Below are 27,099 nucleotides of genomic sequence, written 5' to 3'. Positions count from 1 at the left end.
ATTCAGTTCACCTTCAGGACTATTGAGAGTCTCCAATGAGAGACTCATTGTAGGTTGGAAGGTGCTAGAATGCAAGGGAGGCATTTGATGGTCCATGCTCATCAATCAGTGTGTTAAGGACACTGGACTCTGGGAGTCCAACAACCGAACTCCTTTCCTAGCATTGCCTTTGTGAAACATTGGACATGGCATTTTCTTCTCTGGACCTTGGTTTCTTCGTCTGTCTAAAAAGCGAGTTGATTGAATTAGGTTGTGGCTGAATTTTATGTTCTCTTTTAGCTTTGGCAATTTCTGATTCTGCAACCACCTGGGACTTTTTCCAGGTCTTGTAGCAGCAGGAGGAGGATGAGGATGTTGACTTCCTGTTCATTGGGCACCAGCAACAAGTATTCTTCTAAAAGGGTTTGGAGTCAGCCAAGTTACCTTAGGCCCACCTGCCCAAGATAAAATCCACCAGAAAGCAAACTCCTCGTGGGTAGAGAACACATCTGTCCCCAGTGGCTGGAACATTAAACACTAACTATCAGAATAGCTTATGTCCTGGTGGGGAGGAAGACTTTGCAGAAACCAGAAAGGAAAAATGCAGACCACTTGTTTTCCTGGATGTTCCTACTTTATTTCTGGCTACATCATCACAAAGAAAGATGCTGGGTGGTTGTGCATGCACCGGAGGACATGTGTGTATTCTAGGCAGGGAGGTGGTTACATTTGTCAGGAAGAGCGTGTCCCCAGACTAGGGGCACTGTGAGCTAGCTGCATGCTGATTCCAGCGCCTACACCAGCATCAGGCTTGGGCGACACAGCCAGCATGCTGTCTCCTAAGGGGAAACGGGAAGGGAGGTGGGCTGAGAGTAGGTGCCACCAGGGACTAATGGGGAAGGATAGGGTCAAAAGGAAAGGTGGTGGCCAGAAAGCTGTTGGCCACTTTGGGGAAGGTGAAGAGCTCGATGTTTAGAAAATGGTTATTCAAGGCAAGAAATGAGTCCTCCCATGAATTGTGCAGGGAGCTGAGGGTGGAGGGCATTGAAAAGTTAAGAGATGTGAGTTGGGGGAAAGTGAGAGTTTCAGTGTCTGATGCTTCTGTAGAGAATGTCAGGGGTTTGGGATGACTGGGGGTGCTTTTCATGAGGGAAGACCTCATTGAAATCGGGAAAATCAAACCTTTCTCTCAGGGCACTGAAGATGCCTGACCTCAACCTCAAGTGTGTAATGTTTGCCCACACTCTCCATTGTTCCATAACCATGATGTTATTTGATTCTCCCAGGAAGCTTAGTAAAGAGAGTGCGGGAGACAGACAGACAGCCAAAGAGAGACAGAGAGACTTGGGGGGGGGGTGTTCTTAGTGAAAGACGGGACTCAAGAGAGTCAATGAAACAGAGTCAAAGGGCACTGGGGAGGAGGGTAGCCTGTTCATTTACCTAAGAGCAGAGAAAGGAGAAAGGCTGGAGGCTTTGGATGAGGGTCCCTCAGACCCATAGCCCTGGTCTTCTAAATGCCTCCTGTGCCCACCCAGGGAGCCCATGGAGAGCCCCTCTATGGGGCATCTACACAGCTCAAGGGATGCTGCCACGCACCCAGGGCAGTGCCAGCCACTGGCCCGAGCCCTGGGAATGTCTGGCTCTGCCAACAGGAGAAGTGGGTCACTTAAGAAGTGTGGGCCCAAGTGAAATCTCAGATTTGGGCCAGTTTCTCAGTTTCCTGGTCAGGCTGGTGAGAGGAAGGAGGTGAGGCTGGGTTAACATACACTTTTTTGCTGTTGTTTTTGCGGTGTTACTGCTTTAGAGAGAGAGAAAGGCAAAGGGGAGAAAGGCAGGGAGAGAAAGGAGAAGGGAGAGGCTGAGAAAGAGAGAATCTACTATGACGAAAGGGAGAGAAGAGGGAGGAGGAGAAAAGGCGACAGAGGAAGGGATTTTTGTTGTCGTTTGTTTTTGTTTTGCTTGGAAGCACACAGGTGACATTCAGAAAGAGGAGAGTGTCCAAGCCCCTTGGTGAATTCTGTGCATTTGCATCTTGGTGCACTTGGAGCAGGGAGGGTGTGTTCCTGAACACAGCAGTCTGTTTTCCTGGCAATCAAGGTGTGCATCTCAGGGGGCAGTGGGAGCCTGGAGCCTCTATTTCTGCCCCAATGCTTGTCCTCACAGCATTGTCCGGGTCTGCTGACAACTGAGAGTATACAGAGACACGACACAGGGAATGAAAGGGAGGGTGTGTGTGCATGTGTGTGTGCGTGTGTATGTGTGTTCAAGGCTAGAAGGGTCTACAAACAGTCCTAAATGATGAAGAACCTTTGTAATTTACCCAAACTGAGAGGTTATTAAATGATCAACCTCTTTGTAAACATCTCCCCAACCCCATCTCCATTGCTCCATCCCAGGGACCAGAGAGGGGCTATATTCAGAGCCCACAGCCCAGCATCAGGGAGGAGGGAGTCTTTGGCAGCAGTGCCCAACATGATGGGGGCTCAAAGGCAGGCTCAGGGAGATCAGCAGGGTATGGGGGGAGGTAGGCATAGAGAAGAGAGATCAGGGTGCGGTGGGCAGCTGGGGCAGGCTGGGGGGCACCCGGGACATGGAGTTGGGGACGTGGGCACTAGCCTAATCACTTGACACGTGGTTCTCATTCTGTAGCTGGTGCCAGCGCTCTATCTTCTTGTCTTTATTTTTCAGACACTCGTACCAGTGTTTTAAGCGCTCTCCCTTAGCAGAGATCCCCAGCTGGCAGCCTCCTGGAGGATAAATGGGAAGATAGGAGCAGGTGGTCAGAATAGAGGTCATTCCAGACCCAAATGTGTAGTTGGGGGAAAAACTGCACCAAGCAGTGACCCCCAGCAACTTGGGATCCATACTCTACAGAGAGCTGTTGTTATAACATTGTTGTTGTTGTTGTTGTTACTACTGGCCTTCTCTGCCTCAGGAACCTGCAATGGCTCCCTACTGTTCCACCGAGTCATAATTTCACTGTCTATTTTTAAAGACTTTTTACAAATCACCCTTCTACTCACTGAAACTTATCTCCCACTGCATCTGGGAACTCATTGTCTATTTCCAAAGAGTTTCATCATCCTGCTCAATCCTGTCTTTACCCCTTAGCTGAGGCTCTGTTCCTTGCCTGGAGTCCCCACCGCCCTGCTTCATCTTTAATTGATTTTCTTCCTCATGATTCAGAGAGGAACTAAAAAATTAAAAATTTTATCCTGGACATGCAAATAAATTAAGAATTCTTTTGCACCCTCCTTTCTGCAGAGAACGCACATCTCTCCTGTGGTTTAATTACCCCACTGGATGTGATTTGTTCAACAAATAATCAAGTTTTGTAAGCCCTTTCATGTAAAGACATCCGCAACTTGGACCAAAGTCAGGACCATGGGTCTCAAATTAGCATTTGAACAATGTGGTTGCCAAAAGAAAAGCAGTGACCTCAACTCTCTGTAGCCCTGGATAAGGCCCTGTTCTTGGGAGGACAGAAGAGAGCGTTTTCTCTGGAGTTAGGAACACTCACCGATGTAATCATTGGACTTGCCGATGTCATAGTCCCAGACCGAGATGTCCAGTGACTTCTTTGCCAGGTCACTGTGTTTGATGTCATAGAAAAACTCCTGGATACAACAGAGGAAGACATGTGAGTACAAGCCCTCTGAACCCACAGCATTGGGAGGTAAGAGGCAGGGTCCTGGAGGTCATGGGCCAAGGAGAGGAGCTTGAGCTGGCATTCTGGGAGCAAGGAGATCTTCCTGCTCCGATCCTCTGCCCAGGTCCAGTGATTCCCTTCCAACAAACACTCTATGTAACAAAGCACTGTCATCCTCTTTTCAGTGAATTCTCTGCTTGACATTGGGAAGGCTGGTGAAGTTTTTCTAATAGAGCTCAAGTTTCCTTGTAAGTAAATGGCCATGAACTCAGTCCTTCCCCTCTCGTAGCTTCTGAAGGGGCATCCCCTTTTTTATTGCGTAGGGATTAAAAGTAGTTGAAGTGGCCAGGCACAGTGGCTCACACCTATAAGCCCAGCACTTTGGGAGGCCGAGGTGGCAGATCATTTGAGGTCAGGAGTTCGAGATCAGCCTGGCAAATATAGTGAAATCCAGTCTTTACTAAAAATTCAAATCAGGAGTTCTGATCAGGAGTTCTGACCAACATGGTGAAACCCTATCTCTACTAAAAATATGAAAATTAGCCAGGCATGATGGTGGACACCTGTAATTGCAGCTATTTGGGAAGCTGAGGCAGGAGAATCACTTGAACCAGGGAGGTGGAGCTTGCAGTGAGCCGAGATCGTGCCACTGCACTCCAGCCTGGGCCACGGAGCAAGACTCTGTCTCAAAAATAAATAAATAAATAAATAAATAAATAAATAAATAAATAAATAAAGTTGAAGTGGACTGAGTATATATGTTCCCAGACAATCTGATTTTTTAAAAATATCTTTTCTGCCGGCCGGGTGCGGTGGCTCACGCCTGTAATCCCAGCACTTTGGAAGGCCAAGACGGGCGGATCACGAGGTCAGATTGAGACCATCCTGGCTAACGTAGTGAAACCCAGTCTCTACCAAAAATACAAAAAATTAGCTGGGCATGGTGGCGGGTGCCTGTAGTCCCAGCTACTCGGGAGGCTGAGGCAGGAGAATGGCGTGAACCTGGGAGGCGGAGCTTGCACTGAGCAGAGATAGCGCCACTGCACTTCAGCCTGGGCGACAAACAAGACTCCATCTCAAAAAAAAAAAATAGCTTTTCTGTCTAATTACAAAATTCATTTATGTTCACTGCTAAAACAAAGAAGAACCTCCCCCCACCAATTCCCTGTAACCCAACTACCCAAGAATAACCACTGTCAACATTCGCCCACATGTGTTCACAGTGATGTATAAATTTTTTGTTAATTAAGTAATGCTGAACATACAGTATTGTCACTTCCTTTTTCATTTACAACTTTGGGCAAAAACCAACTTAGCATATTCTCAAATATTTTTCAAATATTTTTCTACATCATTGTTTCAAATGGCTCCATTTAATGGCTATGTAGCTATGTGGCTGTGTGGCTGGGTGGCTGTGTGGCTCTGTGGCTCTGTGACTATGTGGCTCTGTGGCTGTGTGGCTGTGTTTTACAAAGCTCAAACTTATGGCTGTGTGGCTGTGTGGCCATGTGGCCATAACCTAAGCCCTAACAGTTGGGTATTTAAGTTATTTCCAATTTTTCACTATCATCAAAAATACCATAAAAGTCACCCTTGTAGCAGCTGGGTGTGGTGGCTCATGAGTATAATCCCAGCACTTTGAGAGGCCAAGGCTGGGTAGATCTCTTGAGGCCAGGAGTTCGAGACCAGCCTGGCAAACATAGTGAAATCCAGTCTTTACTAAAAATTCAAAAAATTAGCCAGCTGTGTGGTGCACACTTGTAATCCCAGCTACTTGGGAGTCTGAGGCAGGAGAATTGTTTGAGCCCAGAAGGTGGAGGTTGCAGTGAGCTGAGATCGCACCACTGCACTCCAACCTGGGTGACAGAGCGAGATCCTGTCTCAAAAAAAAAAAAAAAAAAAAAAAAAAATCACCCTTGTAGCTATGTCATCACATAGGTTTTTTAAAAAAGTAACCCTTGTAGCTAAATCATTATGTATGTTCATGATGACTTACTTAGAATAGATTCTGAGAAGTGAATGTTTGAGTTTGTAACATTTTAAGATGGAGAATAGTGGCTATACTGTGATACCATTTGTGTACAATAAGAAAGCTGGTTACACATATACTTACTTTGTATATGTATATACATTTCAGAAATTGATAATATATTTGCTTCATAAGAAACGAAGTAGGTGCCAACAAGGCTGGGGTAGGAGGGGGACTTTCATTGGATACCCCTTTGTGCTTTCTGAATTTTGAAATATGTGACTGCACTACCTATTCTCCAAATAAGTGGAATTTAACTTTTAACATCTGACAGTTTTGAAAGTGTTTTAGCAAACTTTCCTTCAGAGGTTTGCTTTATCTCCAGTAGTGTGTGGCTTTTCCCATATGCTCACCAATGCTGAGGACCAACATTGAAAAATAATTTTGCATCAGTTTGTTATGCGATATGGTGTCTGGTCTTGATTCACGGCTAGTGAGTTTATTCAGATTTCATGTTTTGTGGCTTACTCAGATTCCAGGAGAGTGTAGGGCAGGACAGCTACAAATGACTCCTTATTCAAAATCCATGATATGAGTTAGGAAATCAGGGGTTCAGCTGAAAGAGGGGCCTAGAGAGGAAGGCTGAGCTGACTGCTCAGTGATTATTCTGAGCTGTTTATACAGCACATTCTCCACGTGGGTGCATATGGGCATATGTTTTTCTTTTTCTTTTTTCTTTTTTTAAAGCAAACAATACTAAACCTACTGTGCTGTAACTTCCCTTTCCCACTTTGCAATATGTGATTAAAATCAATATTAGCCAGCTCTGCCCCAACATCAGATCTCAGGAGCAGGGCAGAGAAAGGAGATTCAGTGGGTAGAACAGCTCCCAGGGCTGCTCCAGGCAGGCATGGAGCATGAACATGGACTCATTCCTGCTCTGGGCATGGAGCGAGGCTCAGGGATGTGACTCTGGGCTCAGAGCTGGTGTCTCATGGCACTTTGAGACACTTGTCATGGCACTTCTTTGTCTTTATTTAGGTCTAGATCAGAATCATACATGTGGTTTAGATTAGAACTCATTTACTCTTCCACTCTTTCCTCCATTCAACCCTTCATTAATTTCACAGATATTTCTGGATCCCTACTGTCTGACAGGCTTGTCCACAGAAAAGTTAAATCCAGATTTCAACTGGATTTGGAAACTAGAGGGATGCACAGTGTCTGGAAACATAGAGGAAGCACATCTACAGGAGGTAATTCTTATGCTGAGTCCTGAAGGATGAGTAGGAGTTTTCCAGAGAGGAAGAGAGGGAGAGGACAGTCCAGGAAAAGGGAGCAGCAGGTGTGAAGAGACCTGCATGGAGGTGAGTGTCACTTGAGGAGGGGGTGTATAGATAAGGCAGGGATGGAGGTGAGTTTGAAAGGGCTTGATTGTCATGCTAAGAAATTCTAGAGCCATTGTTGAGTTATTGAAGCAAGGGGGTGACAAATTCAGATTTGTGTTTTACAAAGCTCAAACTTATGTGGCGGAGGTGCCAAGCACACAGAAATGAGTCAGGAGTCTACTGCAATCGTCCAGGCCTGAAATGTCAGGGTCTGAGGCAAGACAGCAGCAGTGAGAAGGGAAAGGAAGGAGCACATTCAATGGGTGTCCAAGCAGTGGTTTCAATAGGACTTGATGCACTGGACAGACACGAGGAGTGAAGGACAGGGCATTGTCAACGGGGTGGATGGTAAAGAGCATCACTGTACTGGTTTACTCCCCCGAATTTCAGTATTAGAGACTACTTGAATTGGTGAAGACGTTGGAGACGAGTTAGTTCAATCTCTTCACAAACACTGCTTCCTTCCTATGACATTCCTAATCTGTGGGCTTTTGTCTTAGGCTTGATTTCTTCCAGTGACAAGGAACTCATTCCTGCTTCTTTAGATAATTCAATCTGATCTATCACAGAAAGTGGTTTTTTTTTTTTTAAATGTGACTTACAACCTTCTAGTAGGAATCTGTGCCTCTCTAACACACAGCAAGTATCCCTGAGCATGATAAAGAATGGGGCAGCCTTACCTCATTGAATTCAGGATTCAAGGTTTTCTTTTTAATTTGAGTCTTGTGTTTGGCCTTCTTTCCCATGTCCGGTTTCAGCCAGCTGGGAGGAGACACAAATGCTATTATGGATGACGTTTAATGAATAAGAACAGCCTCTTGACCCCAAAGGCCCCTTCTTTATCAGGATGAATTGATGAATAAATCGGAAAGGGATCAACACTGATATGACCAATGTGCATTAGAGCATCTGCTTGGTACCTGGCACTTGACTGAACACCTTAGGCATATTTAATCCCCACATGCCCCTAGGCGGTAGAACTATAACCACTCAGTTTACAGACACAGAAAATGAGATCCAGAGAGGCTGAAGTGTGCCCTAGCTCACACAGCTGGGATTGAATCCGGATGTTACATCTAGAGTCTGCGTTCTTAGCATGCTCACTTTCTCCCCATAAATCGAATTGATGGTCATGCTGGTGGTGCCTGGCATTTTACCATCTATCCCACCTTTGGCTGCCCCCAATTCCTACAGAGATGCTGGGTATTGTATGCACAGAAAGGGGAAGATGCAAATCTAATTATTGTCACTCCACTTTCAAAACTATGTACTGGATTCCTTTTGAACTCAGGGGAGAGTTCAAAATCCTTCACGTGGCCTTAAGACCTTGCGTGTTGGGTTTCTGCTCCATCCCAGCCTAACCTTACGTCATCTTCCTCACCCCACTCCTTACTTCTCCTTTCCACCCAAGGGCCTTTGAGCAAACTGTTTCTTCTGCCTACAGGGCTCTTTTCCAGTAAGGCCCAATGTCTAGCACATAGTAGGTATTCAATCAATATATTCTGGCTGAGGCTAGGTATGATGGCTTGTGCCTGTAATCTCTGCACTTTAGGAGGCCAAAGTGGGAAGATCACTTGAGCCCAGGAGTTCCAGACCAGCCTGGGCAACATAGTGAGAACCTGTCTCTATAAAAAATAACAAAAATTATCTGGGCACAGTGCTGTATGCCTGCAGTCCCAGGTACTCAGAAGGCTGAGATGGAAGGATCTCTTGAGCCCCAGAGTTTGAGGCTGCAGTGAGCTATGATCACACCACTGCACTATAGCCTGGGTGGTAGAGTGAGACCTTGTCTCTTAAAAAAAAGAGAGAGAGAAAAAAAAACACAAACCAAACCAAACAAAATATTTCCTGGGTGAGTAAACACAATGGGCTAAACACTCCTAAGGGTTAAGACATTTGGATTCTGATTCAGGTTGTCACCGATGAGCAGCTTTAAACGTGAGCATAATTTTACTGTGCCTCTGTTTCTTGACCTGTAAAGAGGGCGAACATCTCATTCTCATCTACAGAAGTGGTTTTGAGGATTTTTTTTTTTTTTTTTTTTTTTTTTTTTTTGAGATGGAGTCTCACTCTGTCACCCAGGCTGGAGTGCAGTGGCGTGATCTCGGCTCACTGCAAGCTCCATCTCCCGGGTTCACGCCATTCTCCTGCCTCAGCCTCCCGAGCAGCTGGGACTACAGGCGCCTGCCACCACGCCCGGCTAATTTTTTGTATTTTTAGTAGAGACGGGGTTTCACCATGTTAGCCAGGATGGTCTCGATCTCCTGACCTCGTGATCCGCCCACCTCGGCCTCCCAAAGGGCTGGGATTACAGGCGTGAGCCACCGCACCCGGCCGAGGATAATTTTTAAGAAGAGACAAAAATGAGGAATTAAAAGTTACCAAAGAGCTAAGCAAAAATAATGGGAAGTTCTGCTTTTAAAAAATCTTTATTAGATCAGAAACTACTTAGCGGTCTCCCATTTCTTCGCCCATAACTGCACCCAGCAGGTCAGCTGCTTCACTGGTGACCACGGCAATTCCACTTCTTCTGGAAGGATTGGGTGGGTGGGGGGGGGGTGGTAGAGAGAATTATTTAAGAAAACCGATCTGCACATGGCTGACTGCTAATGGAGTGCTGGACAGCACCCCTCAAGCTCATTTCCTCTCTTGGGCCATATGAAGAAATAAAATCAAATTACTCTTAGAAACCAAACTTGTCCCTGACATGTGTGTTCTTTGTTAACTAGACCTTCATTCAAAGGAAATCTGAAAGACAGCCCACATGAATCTGTTCTTTGGCCATGGACTAAAGGGAAGTATTGCTTTCTGCTATCAGAGGCAGTGGAGGTGGGGGGAGTGTCTCCCAACTGGACAGAATATTAGTAAATACTATTTGCCATGACAGTGATGGTCATGCCAGGACAGTGATGGTGGTTTTTTATAACCATAATGGCAGGTATTTATTGAGCATATACTGTGTACCAGACCCCTTGAAAATCTACCTCTCAGCTTGCATTCTCCAATTGCAGGGGGTAAAATTGACGAACAAGCTACTGGGCTCTGCATTCATGATGTTCTTGCTGAAGCCACGCTTCCCACAAGCTATTCTTAGCCAATAACTGACCCTGGCAGGGACACTAGGCAGTCCCATTTCTGGGAAATGCAGGACTTCTCTGATGGGTGACTGTGCTCAAGGATTCTACATCACCTTGGATGAAACAGTGCAGCTTCCTTGGAGCTACACTGTAGCCTAAGATTGTTTCTACCACACTTCCTTCCTTCTCTGCTCCACAGGGATCACACCTGCAGCAAGATCTGTGGTCTCTATGGCTCCCCTCTGGATTCCTCCTTATCTCCTCTACAGGCATTTCCCCAACAAATCTCTTGTACAGCTTATCTTCTCTTGGTGTTTCCTTCTTGGAGGACCTGAACTAATACACAGTATTACTCCGTCCATTTTGCAGATGAGGACATTGAGGCCTAGAGATGTTAAGCCATGAGCCCCAGGTCACATGGCTAAAGCATACTGGAGACTCCATGCTCCATGGAGATCCATATCCACAGAAACATACATGTTGCTGCCCCAAGGCCAGCAGAATTCTACTGAGGTGCTAAACATTTCTGTACCAGGCTCAATTCTGGTTGCTTCCTTTGTGCTATCTCATTTGAGCCCTGAGCCCACTCTTGGAGATAAGTGGAACTCTTGTCTCTGTTTTACCAATGAAGAAACTGAGTGAGAAGCTAAGTAACTTGCTTAGAGTCCACAGCCAGCAACTGGCAGAGATGAGTTGGGCCTGATGGCGGACACAGCGGTGGCTCTGAGATTGCACTTGGCAGACCTCCAGCTACAGGAAGCATAACTGACCAAGACCCTGGGTGCAGTCCTTGGAAGTCCATGACATATTTGTGCCAACGCCATGCTCCCAGTCAATGACTGGGCCTGGCAGGGATGCTAAAGTCGGGCCACTCCTATGAGACACAGGACATGTCTGATGGCCAGTTTTGGCTTGAGGACTCCCTGGTGGCCTTATTGAACTTGTATCTGGAGTACTTCTCTCCAACTTCCCTACCTATTCCCCTCATCAGGTCAGACTTGCATTGTAGTCTAACATCTCTCCCTTTCTCCCCTGACTCCCCCCAGTCTTCCTGGAATGAGCATTTCCCCTGATAAGCCCCTTGTCTGCTTAATCCTATTTTGGCATCTTCTTCTCAGAGGATCTGGACTAACACAGATAACAGAGTCTTTTTATTCTCCGTGATTGAGATTACTGGAATAGACCCCAGATCGAAGGCATTTTTTTTTTTTCTGAGCATTTCCAGAATGAAACTGGAAAACGCCAGATGGCCTCTTTGGGGGTGGACATCTGAGCAGTGTGAGGGGTGTGCGGCCAACTCCTGGGAGCTACAAATGGGGCTACGACAGCTAATCAGCATCGTTGTAGAGCCATCAGCAGGCCCTCGAGAGGACAGAGTCACAAAACTTTGCATGTGGGCAAGTGACACACTAGTTTGACTGCCTGAGACTCCAGACCCACACACTTGCCAGTTCTAGGCATTTGTTTCACTGTGACCTTGGGCAGGTTCCTTGCCCTCTTTGGGTCTCAATGTACAACAATCCTGGAGAAACTCTCTGGTTCTCCTCTTCCAAGGATCTAGGACTCCTTCAGGGCCCACCTGTAGCCCAAAGGCATTGACTTACAGCTTGACAAATGGGTCTGAGTAGCCATTAGCGTCCATGGCAGCCAGGTGCACACAGCGTATGATACCCACAATGAGGCCTCCCTGCTGGGTGCTGTACATGAGAGAGACCAGGATCTTGCCACGCTCCTCGATGTCACCAACACGCTCCACCTGCTGCATTGGGGGAAAAGACAGTGTGGGCCTTGGAGGGGAGGGGCCAGGCAATGTGAATGGCGAGCATTAGGAAAGAACCTATGAAGGGCAGGCGGAGCTCCACCAGCTCTAGGGAGCCAGCACCAAGGACAGCAGATGGCCTAGCCTCCAAGGAGGAGCCAAAGGTGAAAGTCGGGGACCAGTCTCAGGCACATGGGGACCAATGGCTTCACTTTGACTTAGACATGGATGAACTCTGACTGTGAGCACAGATTAAACTTGCTCCTGGTCACTGATTGGCTTTGGCTCTAACCCAGGACTGACCCTTGACCCTGGCCCCAGACACATTCTTGCCTCTGATCTCAGACTCCCTTAACGCAACCAGTCTTCTTAGAGGGCAGTCCCTGGAGTCATATGAGGGACCCAGGCAGACAGCATGAAGGCTTAGTTCGGTTTCTACCAGGCACACAGCTCAAAGAATGCACCCACTCCAAGAAAGGAGTGGGCCATTGCTCTAGTCAGTAGAATTGTCTACAGAGCATCTGACAACAAGGCCAAAAACCTGGTGGGTATTCTAGGTATGAGAGAAAGGGGTTGCCCCCTCCTCAGAGGCTTAGGTGTGGAGAGGATGTCCCTTGTCTCATGCTCAAACAACTTGGGCAAAGGGTCTCTCTCAAAGCAAATCAACTCCAGGGTGGTTGCAAGAGAATGGGTGAGGAAGGGGCCAGGGAGGGAGAGAAGAGGAAGATGCTAGCCCAGCCCAGCACAGACCCTGACTGTGGCTTCAATTCCTGCTCAGTGCTCACCTCCTCCTCATAAAGGGCCATGCCTCGGGCTGACCCGGTGGTCCCAGCACGTTTCATCTGAAAAGAAGAAAACAAATAAAAGATAACATTGTCTATAGAGCTCATCTTCCTGCACAAGAAGGACCAGAAACCCCTCACACTTCTATTAGCATCCAGAGCCATGGAAGTGGGTTCTTAAGCTACTGTGGCCCTCCTGTGTTCTCCCTTTTGGCTGAAATTTATAAAACACAGACATATGGCAAGCTATGTGAATGTATAACAACCTATGATATAGGTTCTGTTACAATTCCAATTTTACAAATGAGGATCCTGAGGGTCCAAGTAGTTAAGCCCCTTATGCAAGGTTACACAGCCAGTAAGTATCAGAGCTCTCCACACACAAACAGAAAAGATTTCATTTTCTCTGGTTGAAGTGGCTCAGGGGTCTTGGGGTCTGACCCACCAGGTGCTTTTCCCCTTCATGGCCCCTGGGGCCCTTTTGCTGAACTCTAAGGTTCTGGGAAACAGAGTTAGAAAACCATTGGTTAAATCCAACCTCCCCACTTTGAAGAGGAGGAAACCTGAGGTCCAGAGGGGAGGAGCCCTCAGTGGGATATAATGGGGGAAGATGGTGGTGCAAGCGTTAAGGTTTAATGTCAAAGAGCAAAAGAAGATGATCAGTAGTGTTTTGCGGCTGCTGCAGCCCTCTGGCTGTCCTGCACCTTCATGTTTCTAGGGCTAGCTGCGTCCACCATAGCAAGACGGGCAAACCCAAAGGCTGATGACCCAGGCAAGGGCCTGGCCATTGTCCTGGTCAACTGGACTCATGGAGTTAGAGAAAGAAGAGAATCCTTAAGACCCAGCTGTCACCAGGCAAAAGCCCAGAAGAAATGCCTCGCTCCTAGGGATGTCTTTAAGTTGAGCCTGGAATTCAGTAGAAATCCTTCCTTGCAATTTTCCTTGTTGAGTCTTGTTCCTTTGCCTGAGTTATAAAACTATGGCATGGCATGCAGATACTCCATCCTCAGGCTGGCCATCTGGTGAGAAGATGCTGCAGGATTTCCCCTCCTGCACCCCATAGCTTCCCTGTGGAGAGCAGGCAGGCTGCTCAGAGAGACCAGGGGTGCTGGTGTTGTAGGAGAGCAGGGCTCTAGCCAGTGCCCAGAGACTTTGGAGACTTGCTACCCTCTCCGGGCCCAAGTTGGCCCACACTTAAGGCAAGGCAGCCTGAATTATGTCTAAAAATATAGATTGTTGAGTCCTACCCTACCCCACTAAAACAGAATCCCCATGGGGGACCCCCACAAATCTTAGTTTGTAAAGCTCTGGTTTTAAAATCCCCCGGTTAATTCTGAGGTGCAACCCCATTGCAGAACCTCATTTTGATCCCTGTTATTTTCCTCAAAGAGCAAGAATTACATCTGACAACAATGACAATTCTAATACTTCATATGTATCGTCACATTCAATCCTTAAAAGATCCTATGAGGTTAGCACCACAGTATCCCATTTTACAGATGAGACATCTGAGGCCCAGAGAAATTAAATAATTTGCCTCAGGTTACATCCTAAGTGGCAGAGCCAGAATTCACACCCGAGAGTCTGGCTGCAGAGCCCATACTCTTAAACTCTAGGCTATGCTGCCTCCTATTTATCTACATGGTGCTTTCTGACTTCATGACTGAGAGGTGGGTGAGGCAGCATTATTTCCTACACTAACAACTGTTAATTTATGAGTGCTTACTATGCACTAAGTTCTAGTTCAATTATGTTATTTTTTAAAACACAACCCTCCCAAGAGGCAGGTACTGTTATAACACCCACATTACAGACAAGAACACCGAGGCTTAGAGTGGTTCAGCCCCCTGGCCAAGGCCATAGAGCAGCAAGTGGCAGAGCTGGCTCTGAACCCAGGAATCCCACAATGCCCCTATCATGTTGTCCATCCAGTTTGGCCAAGAAAAACTCATGTTCAAAGTGATGCTGACACAGGGTTTGTGAAAGGCAGAGAGAGAATGCAGCCTGAGGTTGTGAGCTGGAATCTTGACTCTCCTCTGCAGACCTGCTGCAGTGCCTCTGCTACCCAATACCCTGTGGATCTATTTCCCCCAATTCAGACCCAGAGGAAGGCAGCTCCTCCAGTCTCCCCTCCTCCCATCAGATCCTCAGGGTAAAGTCACTCACAGGAATCACTCGCTCCAGGCAGATGTTGAAATTCTTCCTCTGGTTGGGCTTCAGTTTCTTGAGGGAGAATCTGGTCTCACCAATAAATTCATTGTGGCCAAATTTGTCCTCATCACAGACAGAGATCCTGCCACCAACACAAGGGGTAGAGAGAGAAACAGGAACAAATATTGAGATCCTGCTGTGTGCCAAGAGCCGCAGCTGATGCTGGTAAGGAATGTGTGATGTACATGGAAATAATATGATTTCCTATTTATTTATTACTGGGCCAAGTACCTTTAATTTCTTCTTTATTGCAGTATAACTGACATGCAGTAAAGCACATAAATTTAGTTTACAGCTTGATGAATTCTTGCATATGCATATACCCATGTAATTCCCACACAGGTCAAGATATAAAACATTCCAGAGACTGAAAGACCCTCAGGATCCTTTCTAGTCACTGCCTTTCTCAAAGATAGCCACTCTCTTGCCTCTGGCCACATGAAGTCATTTGTCTGGTTTTTGACCTTCATATAAATGGAATGATATAGACTCTTTTATGTTGGCTTTTCTTGCTCAAGATAATGTCTGTGAGATGCATCCATGCACAGGAAAACTTATCTTTTTTATCACTGCATAGTATTCCACTGTGTAAATATACCATAATAATTCTGCTGTTGATACAGGTTGTTTCTAGTTTTGAGTTATTATGAATAATGCTGCTATGGAATATTTATGTTCATGTCTTTTGGTATATACATGTACATATTTCTATTGAGTATTTTCCCAGGAGTAGGGTTGCTGGCCATGGACTAGGCATAAGTTTAGCTTCAGTAGAAACTTCAAAACAGTTTTCCAAGGCGGTTCCACCAATTATGTCCCTACCAGCAGTTTATAGAGGTTCTGGTCACTCTTTATTCCCTTTGACTTCAATTATGTTAGTCTCTAATTTTAGCCTTTCTGGATAGGTCATAGTATGTCACTGTAGTTTTAATTTACATTTCTCTGATGACCAAAAATTTGAGCCCCTTTTCATATACTTTATGGCCATTTGAGCATCCTCTTTTGCAAAGCCAGGCTAGGAACTTTTCTCATTTAATTTTTCCTCTTTCAAAACAACTACATTTACCATTTAGAGAAGATACTGGGGCTCAGAAAGATTAAATAACTTTTCCCTAATAAGAGGTGGTACCAGGGTTTGAATCCAGGTCTCCCTGAGTCCTATAGTAATAGATTGTCTTTTGTTATCTACCTTACACAGCATTGAGTAATAGTGGCACAAAATGGGCAGGTCATAAGAAATGTCCCTTAGGACAAGAGTCTCCAACTCCCAGGCCACAGACCAGTACCTGTCTGTGGCCTGTTAGAAACCCGGCTGCAAAGGAGGACGTGAGCAGAGGTGGGCAAGCACTACCGCTTCAGCTCCGCCTCCTGTCAGATCAGTGGCAGCACTAGATTCTTATAGAAGCATAAACCCTATTGTGCACTGCACATGTGAGGGATCTAGTTTGCACGCTCCTTATGAGAATCTAATGCCGGATGATCCAAGGTGGAACAGTTTCATCCTGTAACCTTCCTTCTCCCTACCCCAGTCCATGGAAAAACTGTCTTCAACAAAACTGTTCCCTGGTGCCGGAAAGATTGGGAACTGCTGCCATAGGAGACGAAAAGGACCAGTCATGGCATGATAATTTATCCTGACATATACTAAGAGAGGAAAGGACTTATTGTCCTCCAGTGGCATGGGAGGCATTCTTGGGGGACAGGAAGGGACTGTAAAGGTACCACACTCCTTGACCACCAACATTAGTTGAACAAATGTTCAAAGTCCTGGAGGGCCCGAACACCCTCGTAGCTGAGTCCTGCACTGTATAACACTGGAGAAGAAACTCGTCTCTACTGAACTGGTTGGGGCGTAAACAATATCATCCTTCTTCAGGGCAATGCATCTCCAAAGACATAAGAGAATAATCACTGCTTTTGACCCTGTCACACCACTTATAGGAATTTACCTCAAATATATAATAAGGCAAGTACAAAAATATTTAACTACAATGGTCCAAAAAACAGAAAGAATAAATGAGATCTAGTATTTGATAGCACAACCGGGTGACTATAGTCAATAATTTAATTGTACATTTAAAAATAGTGAAAAGAGTATAATTCAATTGTTTATAACACAGGGATAAATGCTTGAGGCGATTAAAAACCCGTTTATTTTAACCCATTTAAAAAAACTCATGAAATGCGATTATTACACATTGTATGCCTGTATCAAATTATCCTATATACCTCATGAATATTAATATATACGCCTACTATGTACCTACAAAAAACTTAGAAATATATTTAACTACAAAGATGTTTGTCACAATATTGTTCGTAACTATGAAGAAAGCAGAAATAACAAATACTGTACAATAGAGGAACTGCTTAAGAAAATTATGAAATAACCATCAAATGTAATAGTGTACATTAGAGAAAGTGTTGTACTTAGTCATTAGGGAAATCTGAAACCACAACGTAACACCAGTGCACACCTACCAGAAAGGCCAAAATGAAAAAGTGTTGATGAGGCTGTGAAGCAACTGGAACTCCCATGCATGGCTGAAGGGAGTGCACACTGGCACAGCCACTATGGAAAACTGGAAGTTACTACTAAAGCTGGACATACACATATCTAATGGCTCAATCATTACACTTCTAGGTATATATGCAACGGAAATGAGTGCACCTGTGTACCTAGAAACAGCTACTAGAATGTTCCTAGCAGCACTATTTGTAATAGCCCCAAACTAGAAACCACCCAAATAGATCAACAGTAAACCGGATAAATAAAACTGCGTTATATTCATGCAATAAAATACTAAATAGCAACAAGAACAATCTACAACTACACACAACTTAGCTGAATACACAGGTAGAATGTTAAATGAAAGAATATAGATACAAAAGAGCAACGCAATACAATTTCATTTATATAAAGTACAAAAGCAGACAAAATTAACTTGTTCTGTTAGATGTTAGGATACTGAATACCCCAGGGGAGTATTCAATAGGAAGGGGCCACAGTGGGGGCTTCTGCAGCCTAGGAATGTTCCGTTCCTTAAACCCAGTATGTTCACTATTGTGAGAATTCATCAATCTGTGCACTTATTATATGTGCATTATGCTAAATGAATGTTATGCCACAACAAAAATATTTACTTAGAATAATGTTGCAGCCAATTTGGAAAGCAGTTTGCATGTCTTGTAAAACTGTTTTGAAAAAATCACATATCCCATGATCCAGTAATAATTCTCTTTGGTTTCTGTCCTAAGGAAACACTCATATGTACACAAGGGAGAATGAAGTTGCTCATTGCAACTTTGTTTGTAGCGGAGAAAAGCTGGAAACAATTTAAATGCCCACATGTAGGGAATTGGCTAAATAAACTGGTAAACATTTACATAAAAATTTAAAACATGCCAAATAATACTGTACATTGTTTATAGATACATAATTATGAAGTATAAGACATACTTGAGAATGATACCCCAATAATTCAGGATGGTGTTTAGCTCTTGGGAGAGAAGGAAGAGGACAGGACAGGGTGGGATATAGAATATACAAAAGGAGCTTCAACTTGCATAGGAGTGCTTTATTTCTTTAAAAAGATAGCTGATGCAAACACAGCAAAATAGCAAGATTTTTAACAGATCAAGTATTGGGTGGGTTCATGGATGTTTGTTTTAGTATATGCTACACTTTTCTATTCATCTGTAATATTTAAGAATAAGGACATTTTAAAAAATCTGTGATAAATTAATTCTGTAGAATATTCTGAGGCAGTTAAAAATTAGGTAGATTTAAACGTTTTTTCACGGCTATAACACCAAGATCTATTGTTAAGAATAAAAGGCAAGTTCCATATATATGTATATCCATTACTTCTAATGGCAAAAACTGCAATTACTTTCACACCAGCCTAATAATTCAACATTGTAGAAGAATATGAAATGGTATCAATGTATTCTTAAGTGATACAGATATATTAATGGGATGATTACTGGGATGTAATAAACATTTTTATAAGCACTCAATTTTATTAGGAAAAAACTTTCACATACACACACACACATGCACCCACCCCCCACACACACCCTGAATGAACAGATACCAAGATGTTAACAGTGAACAGTTTCAACTTACCTGTATTTTCCAAAATTTCTACCAAAAATATATATCATTTTTTGGTAAAAGTAAACAAGCAAGAAAAAAATAAACTATGCAGAGACCTTTTTAGAGTGAGGCCCTGAGGGCCTCACCCCAAGTCTCAGTTCCGCCCACCCTGAGTCTCCCCTTCACCTCCCTCTCTGCCCTCTGCCTGGCAGGTACCTGAGGGTCTTCCTTTGCATGTCCTCATCGGTGATGCCGTGATAGACGAGGGTCTCATTCCAGACGGGGTTCCGGGTATTCCGCAGAGTTTTTGTACGAAGCTTGTTGGACTAGAGCCCCAGAGAGATGGATAGAGACACCTACCTCAGTGGGGAGCCAGTTCTGGAACCCCATCGTTTGGGCTGACATGGGGTGGGTGGGTGGTTTTCCCCATAGGAGTGTCCAGGGGCTTAGTTATTCCCAAATGCATGTTCTCAGGGAGTGGGGGACATCCTCTAGGATCATGGCCACAGAAAAATGGATCAATGCTTGACACTGGGTCCCCTCTCCCTCCATGCACTGAGCCTCGTCCTTGAACTTTCCCTTAAGAAAGCAGAGACATCTTCCTTTGAGAAGAAATCATTTATAGGTCAGGGAGTCAGAAACGAGAGTCACCCATTCCCATTTAGGCAGGGGATATTGGGATGGCTCTCTCTGTTCCCCCCAAATAGTACCCTTCATGCCTAAAATTCCTTAGAGGGGCCAACAGTTTTCATTTTACTCTGAGACAGAGAAGGCTAGAAATGCAACTATGCCCAGAAGAGGTGGGCTGGTGACAAATCTCATTCATGCTAACATGCAAATGATTCACATTAGATTCTTCAGCAAAGCAGCTTTGGCTGTTAGGAGTGGGTAAAGGAGGGCATCTAGAGGAGAAGCAAACATCACTGGGGAGTGAGGAGGAGCAGGGGCCAAACACTTCATCATTTGACCATGGCCAGGTGACGAACTGTCTTTCCTTGATCCAAAGAAGTGTGAGACAAAGTGTGTGTGTGTGTGTTGAGGGTGGGGGGCGGTGTGCACGTGCGTACATGTGTCCTCTTTTGTCTCATGGAGCATTTGGTACGTGCAGGGGTATTTAATAGGCATTTTCTGAAGATCATTTGACAGATGTACTGTCACCTTTGCCTTTAGGACGTCTATGTCAAATTAACACAAAGCACAAAACAAAACCCAGGCAGCCACACTTCCATTTCCAGCCATGTACTCTGGGTGGGCCAATCCCCAGAGAGGAGAATTCACCCCAGAGCAAAGCAATGCTCAGCCGGTGAGCTGGAGGGGAGAGAAGGGTGGGAGGGCCAGGGCTTCAGAGAATATTCTCCGAAGGGCTTAGTCCTGAAATGTGGAGAGAGTGGCTCATTTCTATTGAGAGATGAGAAGTGTGTGGTTGGGGGTATAAAATGTGTGGGGGAGGTGAGCCAGACCCAGCAGTGGGAGAGCTGCTGAAGGTGTTCAAGCAGATGAAGGGCATCATCAGGGCATCTGCTTCTCTTCTGGCATTGGCAGCTCCCCAGATCCCAGGTTTCTGAGTTGGAGAAATGGGCAGAGCCCCTGCCCAAGGGAGAATGACCCCTGGAACATACTTTACTTGCTCTGCAATGGCTTTGCTACTCACAGGATGAGGTGGGGTTGGGGATTTGGGGCAGATAAGGGCTATTTTAGGCTCTGAGCTGAGAACCCTGGGTATCTGCCAGGGCCCATGCACCCGGTTTGCAGAGAAGCCCAGGCCATATGGTACCTTGCTGGCTCCCGGCAGGAGGTGCAGCTTAACGTAGGGATCAGCCAAGCCATTTGAATCCATGGGCTTCAGGCCCTGCAAAAGAAGGAGGCAATAGTGTGAGGGCCTCAGGAGGGCCCAGTGCTCAGCTGTCATCGGCAATGGACATAGCCCCCTGGCATCTGTCCTGCCTGTTGGTCCACCCTGTGTGCTTCCTTCTCCAAAGAGAGAGAAGGGAAATGCAGTATCATGGAAAGAGTGCTGGGACAGGAGACAGGGTTTCAAACCTGGCCATGTCACTTCCTGGCTATGTGACCTTAGGCAAGTTTCTTAACCTATCTGAGCCTCAGTTTCCCCACCTGTCAAATGGGGATGAGAATAGTACCTGCTTCATAAGGTGGTGAGATTTAAATGCAATTCCACCTGCAAAGTGCTAGCATATGATATACACTGGATCAAGGCTGGATTGTTATTGCTAGGATGGGAGGAGATGTCCCAGAAGAGTAAAGGCAAGGTCAGGGGAAGGAGGAGACTCCTACATTCTGGCCCTGACCCCTGCATTATCTTCTGAAACTTCAGTGTCTCCATCCATCAGGGCTGGGATGAGGCTCAGATGAGATACTATAAGGAAGTTTGGGGTAGGTAGGAATTAAGTTGATTTGTTAAAATGAGCAATCTCCAAATTCCTGGGGCTTAGACATACTCTGTCCATCCTCTACGTTCAGACCAGGCAGATGTCGCACCTCTGGGGTCCTGTCATCCCACTGCACAGCACTTATACCATGCACAATTGACCATGAACAACACGGGTGTGAACTGTGTGGGTCCACTTACATGACAATTTTCTTCCACCTCTGCCACCCCTGAGACAGCAAGACCAACCCCTCCTCTTCCTCGTCCTCCTCAGCCTACTAACATGAAGACCATGAGGATGAAGACCTTCATGGTGATCCCCTTCCACTTAATGAATAGTAAATACATTTTCTCTTCCTTAGGATGTTCTCAATCAATGTTGAATTTTCTTTCTGCTAGCTTACTTTATTGTAAGAATATAGTACATAATACCTAAAGTATACAAAAGATGTGTTCACTGATTGTTTATGTTGTCAGAAAGGCTTCCAGGCAACAGTAGGCTAGTAGTAGTTAAGTTTTTAGGGAATCAAAAGTTATACCATAGATTTTCAGCTGCACAGGGATTAACTGAACTCCCACATTGTTCAAGGTCAACTGTATTGTGTCCAGTGATCTTGGATCTTGTTTCCCCACTTGTTCAATGGGGCTGGCAGCAACTCCTGCTTCATGGGGCTCTTAGAGGATTAAATGAGATCTTGCTGTAAAGATCAGCTCCATCCCTTATTAGCTGTGTGACCTCAGGCTTTAACTTCCTAGACCTGTTTCCCCATCTGTACAATGGGGCTATTAAGAATCCCTACCTCAGAAGTTTCTATGAAAAGGAAACAAAATAATGTATGCACTTACTTCACTGCGTTATTGGCAGGGGTGGAGGGGCAGTGTTAAGTGCATCTAAGTGTTTGCCATAGTGACAATAAATAGGTGTCCAATAAATGCTGATGCATACTTGGTGCCCAATAAATGCCGATATATTATAGGTGCCCAATAAATGCTGCTACATAACAGGTGTCCAATAAATGCTGATACATAATCGGTACTCAATAAAGAAGTGACTTGGGCAAAGTAATGTGTTGGTCTAGGAGTTATGTTAAGCATTTTGTACCTCATTTATCATTCAAATTGAGACATTTTAAGAGTGAAAAAGGAAGCACTTAATTATTATGGCAAGGCAACAGGCACAGAAGGGAACTGTCCTGGAAAAACTGGAACATGTGCCCACCACTATCCTTATGGGAGAGACACTACTATTATCCCTGATTTACAAATAGGCACACTGAGACACAGAGGGATTAAGTCACTTCCCCCAAGTCACACAGCTAGGAATGGTCAGGGCTGGTATCTGAACCCAAGAAGCCTGGTTCCTGAGCCCCTGCTTGTTTTTCTGTGTGGCCCAGGCTTGGGGCTTTGCAGGGGAGGGGTGCAATCCTAGTCAATTACTTTCTGGGGTTTGCACTGACTTCACCCAGCTTCTTCCCCTGGGGTCTGGAATCAAGTCAGCTCACTCCTCTGGAGCCTGCAGCAAGGCTGTCCCGCCCCCTTGGAAGCCCATTTTAGTGTCCCTGTGTCTCGACTGCTGCTCCAGTGTGACAGCCGCTTCAGCAGAAAGGGGCCTCAGGCAGACACAGAGATGAGGCCGTTCCATGGATATGTCAGCTGTCGAGCCAGGCTGTCATCTCCTCCCGGGCAGAACCTCCACCATCCCCTCCAGAGACACTGCTGGCCCAGGCAGATAGAGGCTGACTCTGCCCTTGAAGCCTGGCTACATGTACTCCCAGGAAGTGGCTGCAGATAAGTGAAACCCCTCTGGGACCATCCCTGGAGGAGGAAGGCCTCCCAGAAAGGAATTCGCCTAATTACTGTGACTCTTCTCATCACCGTCACTATCATCGATAGACAAACAACAGGAGACAGGCCTGGTTACCCATCCCCATCTGAGTCTCCTAGCCATGCCAGAGCATCCTGAGAGGTCCCCTGCTTGGTCCCCATCACCCACCTTGGCCTTAATGATGGTGCACTGCAGGGAGCTGTTGTCCTGGTCGTAGAGAAGGCTGAATTCCAGGGCACCCAGCGTGGCTGAAGGGGGCAGAGACAGGAACCAAGATAACGAACATTCAGTCACTCAGCAAACATTTCCTGAGCACTTACTGTGTGCCCAGGCTGGGCTATGAATTGAGACTACAGAAGAGAGGAAAACTCAGTTTTTGCTGTGAGTACCTCATCTTGGTAGACCCTGCACTACCTTAGAGCGCTCAGGACATCTGTGATCATTTCATCATCTGTGCACTTGCCTAGGTAATACCTTTCTGTCCTGATAGATTGAGAACCCCATGAGGGCAATAGTTGGGATTATCTTGTTGACTGCTATGTTCAACACACGGCCCATAGTCGTAGGTGCTCACTTATTTGCTGAAGGAATAAATGAGTCTCAGCATTTGCTGTTCCCTCTGCCTGGAATGCTCTCCCTCTAGATCCTTACATGGCTTTCTCAGCTTAAAGGTCACCCCCTCAGAGAAGCCCTCCTTGATCACTCTCTAAAGTAGCTACCATCGTAGTCACTCAATGTATTTTATTTCCTTTATGGTGCTCTGTCTCCACTCGAAATGCATTCATTGGTATGTTAACTGTCTCTCTTCACTTGAATGTAAGCTTCAGGAGAATAGCTGGCATGTCTATCTTTTTATTTTCCCATGATATCCCCAGCATCTAGAACAGTTTGAGGCACTTAGTACATGCTCAATAAACCCTTGTCAAATATAGAGATGAGTGAGTATGTGAAGAGTACAGGGTATGGAGACAGGTTTGTAATAAACTACTGGGATAAGTTAAAAACAGGGACAGACATGAGGCTAAGAGGACTCATCTATGCTTGGTGGGTTGGGGACATTTAAGGCTGATGGAAGGAGCAGTAGCCAGTTTTCCAGGGAAAGACCAGGATGAGGGAAAGCAGAAGGGTGCATAGACAGGGCATTTTCAGAGCAGAACCAGCCTGTGGCTGACAAGGTGGGTGGACTCCTCTCACTTCTTTTTCCTGAGACCACAGACCCATGACCCATGGGAGAGCACAGGGCACGAAGGGGGACAGCTGATCTTCCATGCAGGCCTGGCCTCTGATCTGCTACAGCTGCGTGATTGGCCACCAGCCCCTCCTTGCACTGACTGGATGTGCTTGGACAAGTCCCTCAACCTCTCGGAGCCTTATCTCTCAATCTGTAAAATGGGAGTCATAAAAGCAACTATGCCCAGGCTCGTAGGGAAGATTAAATGGGCAAATGCGCAGAGTACACTCAGAATAGTGCCCAGCACAAAACGAGTGCCCAACACGTGTTGGCTTTTATTACCTCTGATGTCCATAACGCATAATAACAATTCCTCGTGTGTGTTTAGGCTTATGTAATAACGATTTCCATTTTATGAAGCACCTTCCAAGAAGGTATCTCGGTTTATCTGTCCCTTAGCCCAGGGGGAGGTGGTGCTGTGCTTTTCATCTTACAGTGAGGAGAAATGACATGGCAGGTCAAGGCCATGTTGCTGGTCACAGCCTTTGATCTGGTCCTTCTGTGTGGATCCAGTTTTTCCACTTGATCAGAAACAACTAGTAATGTCCCTACCTACCAACATATATTGGATGCAGACACTTGCCAGTTCTGCCTCCCTCCAGCTCACAAAGGCTGCCCCAGGCACACCGGGTGGGGGTGGGGGTGTTGAGGGGAAATGTTACTGGTGTGTGTGTGTGTGTGTGTGTGTCTGTGTGCATCCCTGAGACTTGGGGCCTGGTTGGGATAAGTACACTGTAGGCATTTTAAAAGGATGCAAAAGAAAATGCCCAGTAAATTTGAAATAATGATTAATAAATTACTTTCAGAAGATACACATTAAAGAGTTTTAAAAACTGTTAAAATATGCATTCACACCTAGGACCAAAACTACTGAGTTATATAATAATCCTGTGTTTAACATCTTGAGGAACTAGTAGACTGAACATCGAGAATATAGTTAATGCCACCGATTGAGGTCTTTAAAATGATTTAAATGGTACCATTGATGTTATTTGTATTTCACCACAATAAAAAATACATGTAGCACTTAATCTTTAGGAAGCTGATATTTTGTGAATTTAGAAACACAAATCTGCACTTCTATCACTTGGTTAATATGTTTATTAGGTCTGGCATCTTAGGGGTGTGGGGATAGACAGGGCTGTCCCTGAGCCATTCCTGTTTTTCTGGGCTTGGCTTCTGAAGTGATTTTTCCAAGATACCTCTCCCTTAGGCACCACCTACTTGCTTCATCCGAATCGTAGCTGTTGGCTTCCTCCTCCTCCTCTTCTGGGGGCGGCGGCTGGCGGGCTGCGGCAGGCTGGGGGGCAGCTGCAGATGCTTGGGAATAGGGCCCGGAGGGGTGGCTCATCCGGTCCTCTCTGGCTCCAACGGCTGGGTAGCCCCCAACTCCCCCTGTTCTCTCCTCTCGGGGTGGGGCAGCCGTCCCGGGGTCGCTCGGAGCCACCTCTGCAGGGAGATAAGGACAGGAAACATGAAGCTGAGTCCCTGTTTCATAACAGCAGCACCTAGGGACATTTTCAAAAGATGCGGATTCCCGGCTCCAACCAGAATCGGTGGACATGCAGTGGGGCCTTGGGATCTGTGTTTGACAATAAGCCCCTCAGGCTGATTCAGATGCAGGCAAAACAGACCTCGTGGGGGTACAAATCAATGGTGTGGACTCTGGAGCCCAGACAGCCTGGGTTTGAATCTTGGCCGTGTGACCTGCAGCAAATTACTTAGTGTCTCTGAGCCTCAGTTTCTTTATCTGTAAAATGGAAATTACAATATCTGAAGCTCCTCAAATAATAGTATTTTTTTTAATGAACGAATATAAGTGCAGCACTTAAAACAGTGCCTGGTGCCTGAGAAAGAAAAAAGTGTCTTGTAGCTATGACTGATACATATGATGGCGATGCATATCGATGATATATGTTAACAGTAATCACTGTCGCTCAGTGTGGGCTTAGTATATTCCAGGCAACCCACCAAGGTTTTCTACGTATTCGTTTGTTTAAACCCCCCAACAATTCTGTGAGGTAAGTCCTAGTATTATTCCCATTTTATAAATAAGGAAACTGAGGCTCAGGGAAGCTAAGTAACTTGTCCAAAGTCACACAGCCAGGAAGTGAAGGGGCAGGGATTTGAACCCAGGTAGTCTATGCTCTAAACTATACATGTTGGCATTTCTATCTAGCTAATCTTAGTACGGACTATCTAGAGTTTTAGACTCGGCGGCTTGTTCAGATCTCATCCAACAGGTCTCAGGGTACAGGCTGAGTCAAGTTCTGCAGCTGCCTGCTCTCTCTCAGGGAGGTAGGGGAGAGGTGGCCACTTGGGCAGGTATGGGAGGAAGCAGATACTCGCCTGGCTTCTGATCTGGAAAGCGTCCTGCTGGCCCAGGACCCGTTCTGCTGCCTCCTGGGGTCCCTGAGCAGAGAGAAGAGAGAAAGAGAGATGCAGCAGAGGGGGTGGCATCATTTGGGGGTTCACCTTTTTCTTTTCATTTCACAGGGGTGGACACAGGCCCGAAGGCAGAAAGGTACCCGAGGCTGCAGGAACAGTCCCACCGGGAGGGGAGCTTTTGGATTTAGAAAGGCCTGGATCCAAGCCCCGGTGCTGTGGGAACTTCCTGAGCCTTGACTTGCTGCTCTGTGAAATGGGGGTGTTGGTCTTTGAGGTGGGAAACACTGGTGAATGAGGCGCCATCACTTTCTGCACTGGGTGGGTAAGATGCTCCCCGCCTCCTCCTCCTGCTCCCT

At 45.8% G+C, this 27,099-nt stretch overlaps 1 protein-coding gene across 4 annotated transcripts in view; it reads right to left on the bottom strand.

The window, feature by feature from the left end:
• Positions 1–1,222: 1,222 nt before the first annotated feature.
• The window catches only part of RPH3A (rabphilin 3A), a 338,247-nt gene continuing 312,370 nt past the window's right edge, over positions 1,223–27,099 (bottom strand). For 3 of the 4 annotated variants that reach the window (XM_025402467.1, XM_025402465.1, XM_025402464.1), the window contains 11 exons: positions 26,705–26,767; positions 25,580–25,804; positions 23,293–23,372; positions 20,688–20,762; positions 19,130–19,239; positions 14,770–14,896; positions 12,607–12,663; positions 11,667–11,821; positions 7,666–7,747; positions 3,500–3,596; positions 1,223–2,726 (listed from right to left, as the gene is read on the bottom strand). In XM_025402467.1, the coding sequence (XP_025258252.1) occupies positions 2,596–2,726; positions 3,500–3,596; positions 7,666–7,747; positions 11,667–11,821; positions 12,607–12,663; positions 14,770–14,896; positions 19,130–19,239; positions 20,688–20,762; positions 23,293–23,372; positions 25,580–25,804; positions 26,705–26,767 (1,202 nt within the window). In that variant the 3' untranslated portion in view covers positions 1,223–2,595. The remainder of the gene's footprint in view (positions 2,727–3,499; positions 3,597–7,665; positions 7,748–11,666; positions 11,822–12,606; positions 12,664–14,769; positions 14,897–19,129; positions 19,240–20,687; positions 20,763–23,292; positions 23,373–25,579; positions 25,805–26,704; positions 26,768–27,099) is intronic. The other variant, XM_025402468.1, reaches the window with a different exon arrangement.

The sequence above is a fragment of the Theropithecus gelada genome, chromosome 11 (genome assembly GCF_003255815.1).
Source record: "Theropithecus gelada isolate Dixy chromosome 11, Tgel_1.0, whole genome shotgun sequence".
NCBI lineage: Eukaryota > Metazoa > Chordata > Mammalia > Primates > Cercopithecidae > Theropithecus > Theropithecus gelada.
The sequence above is the reverse complement of the archived record's forward strand: the minus strand, read 5'-3'. Positions and strand labels throughout refer to the sequence as shown.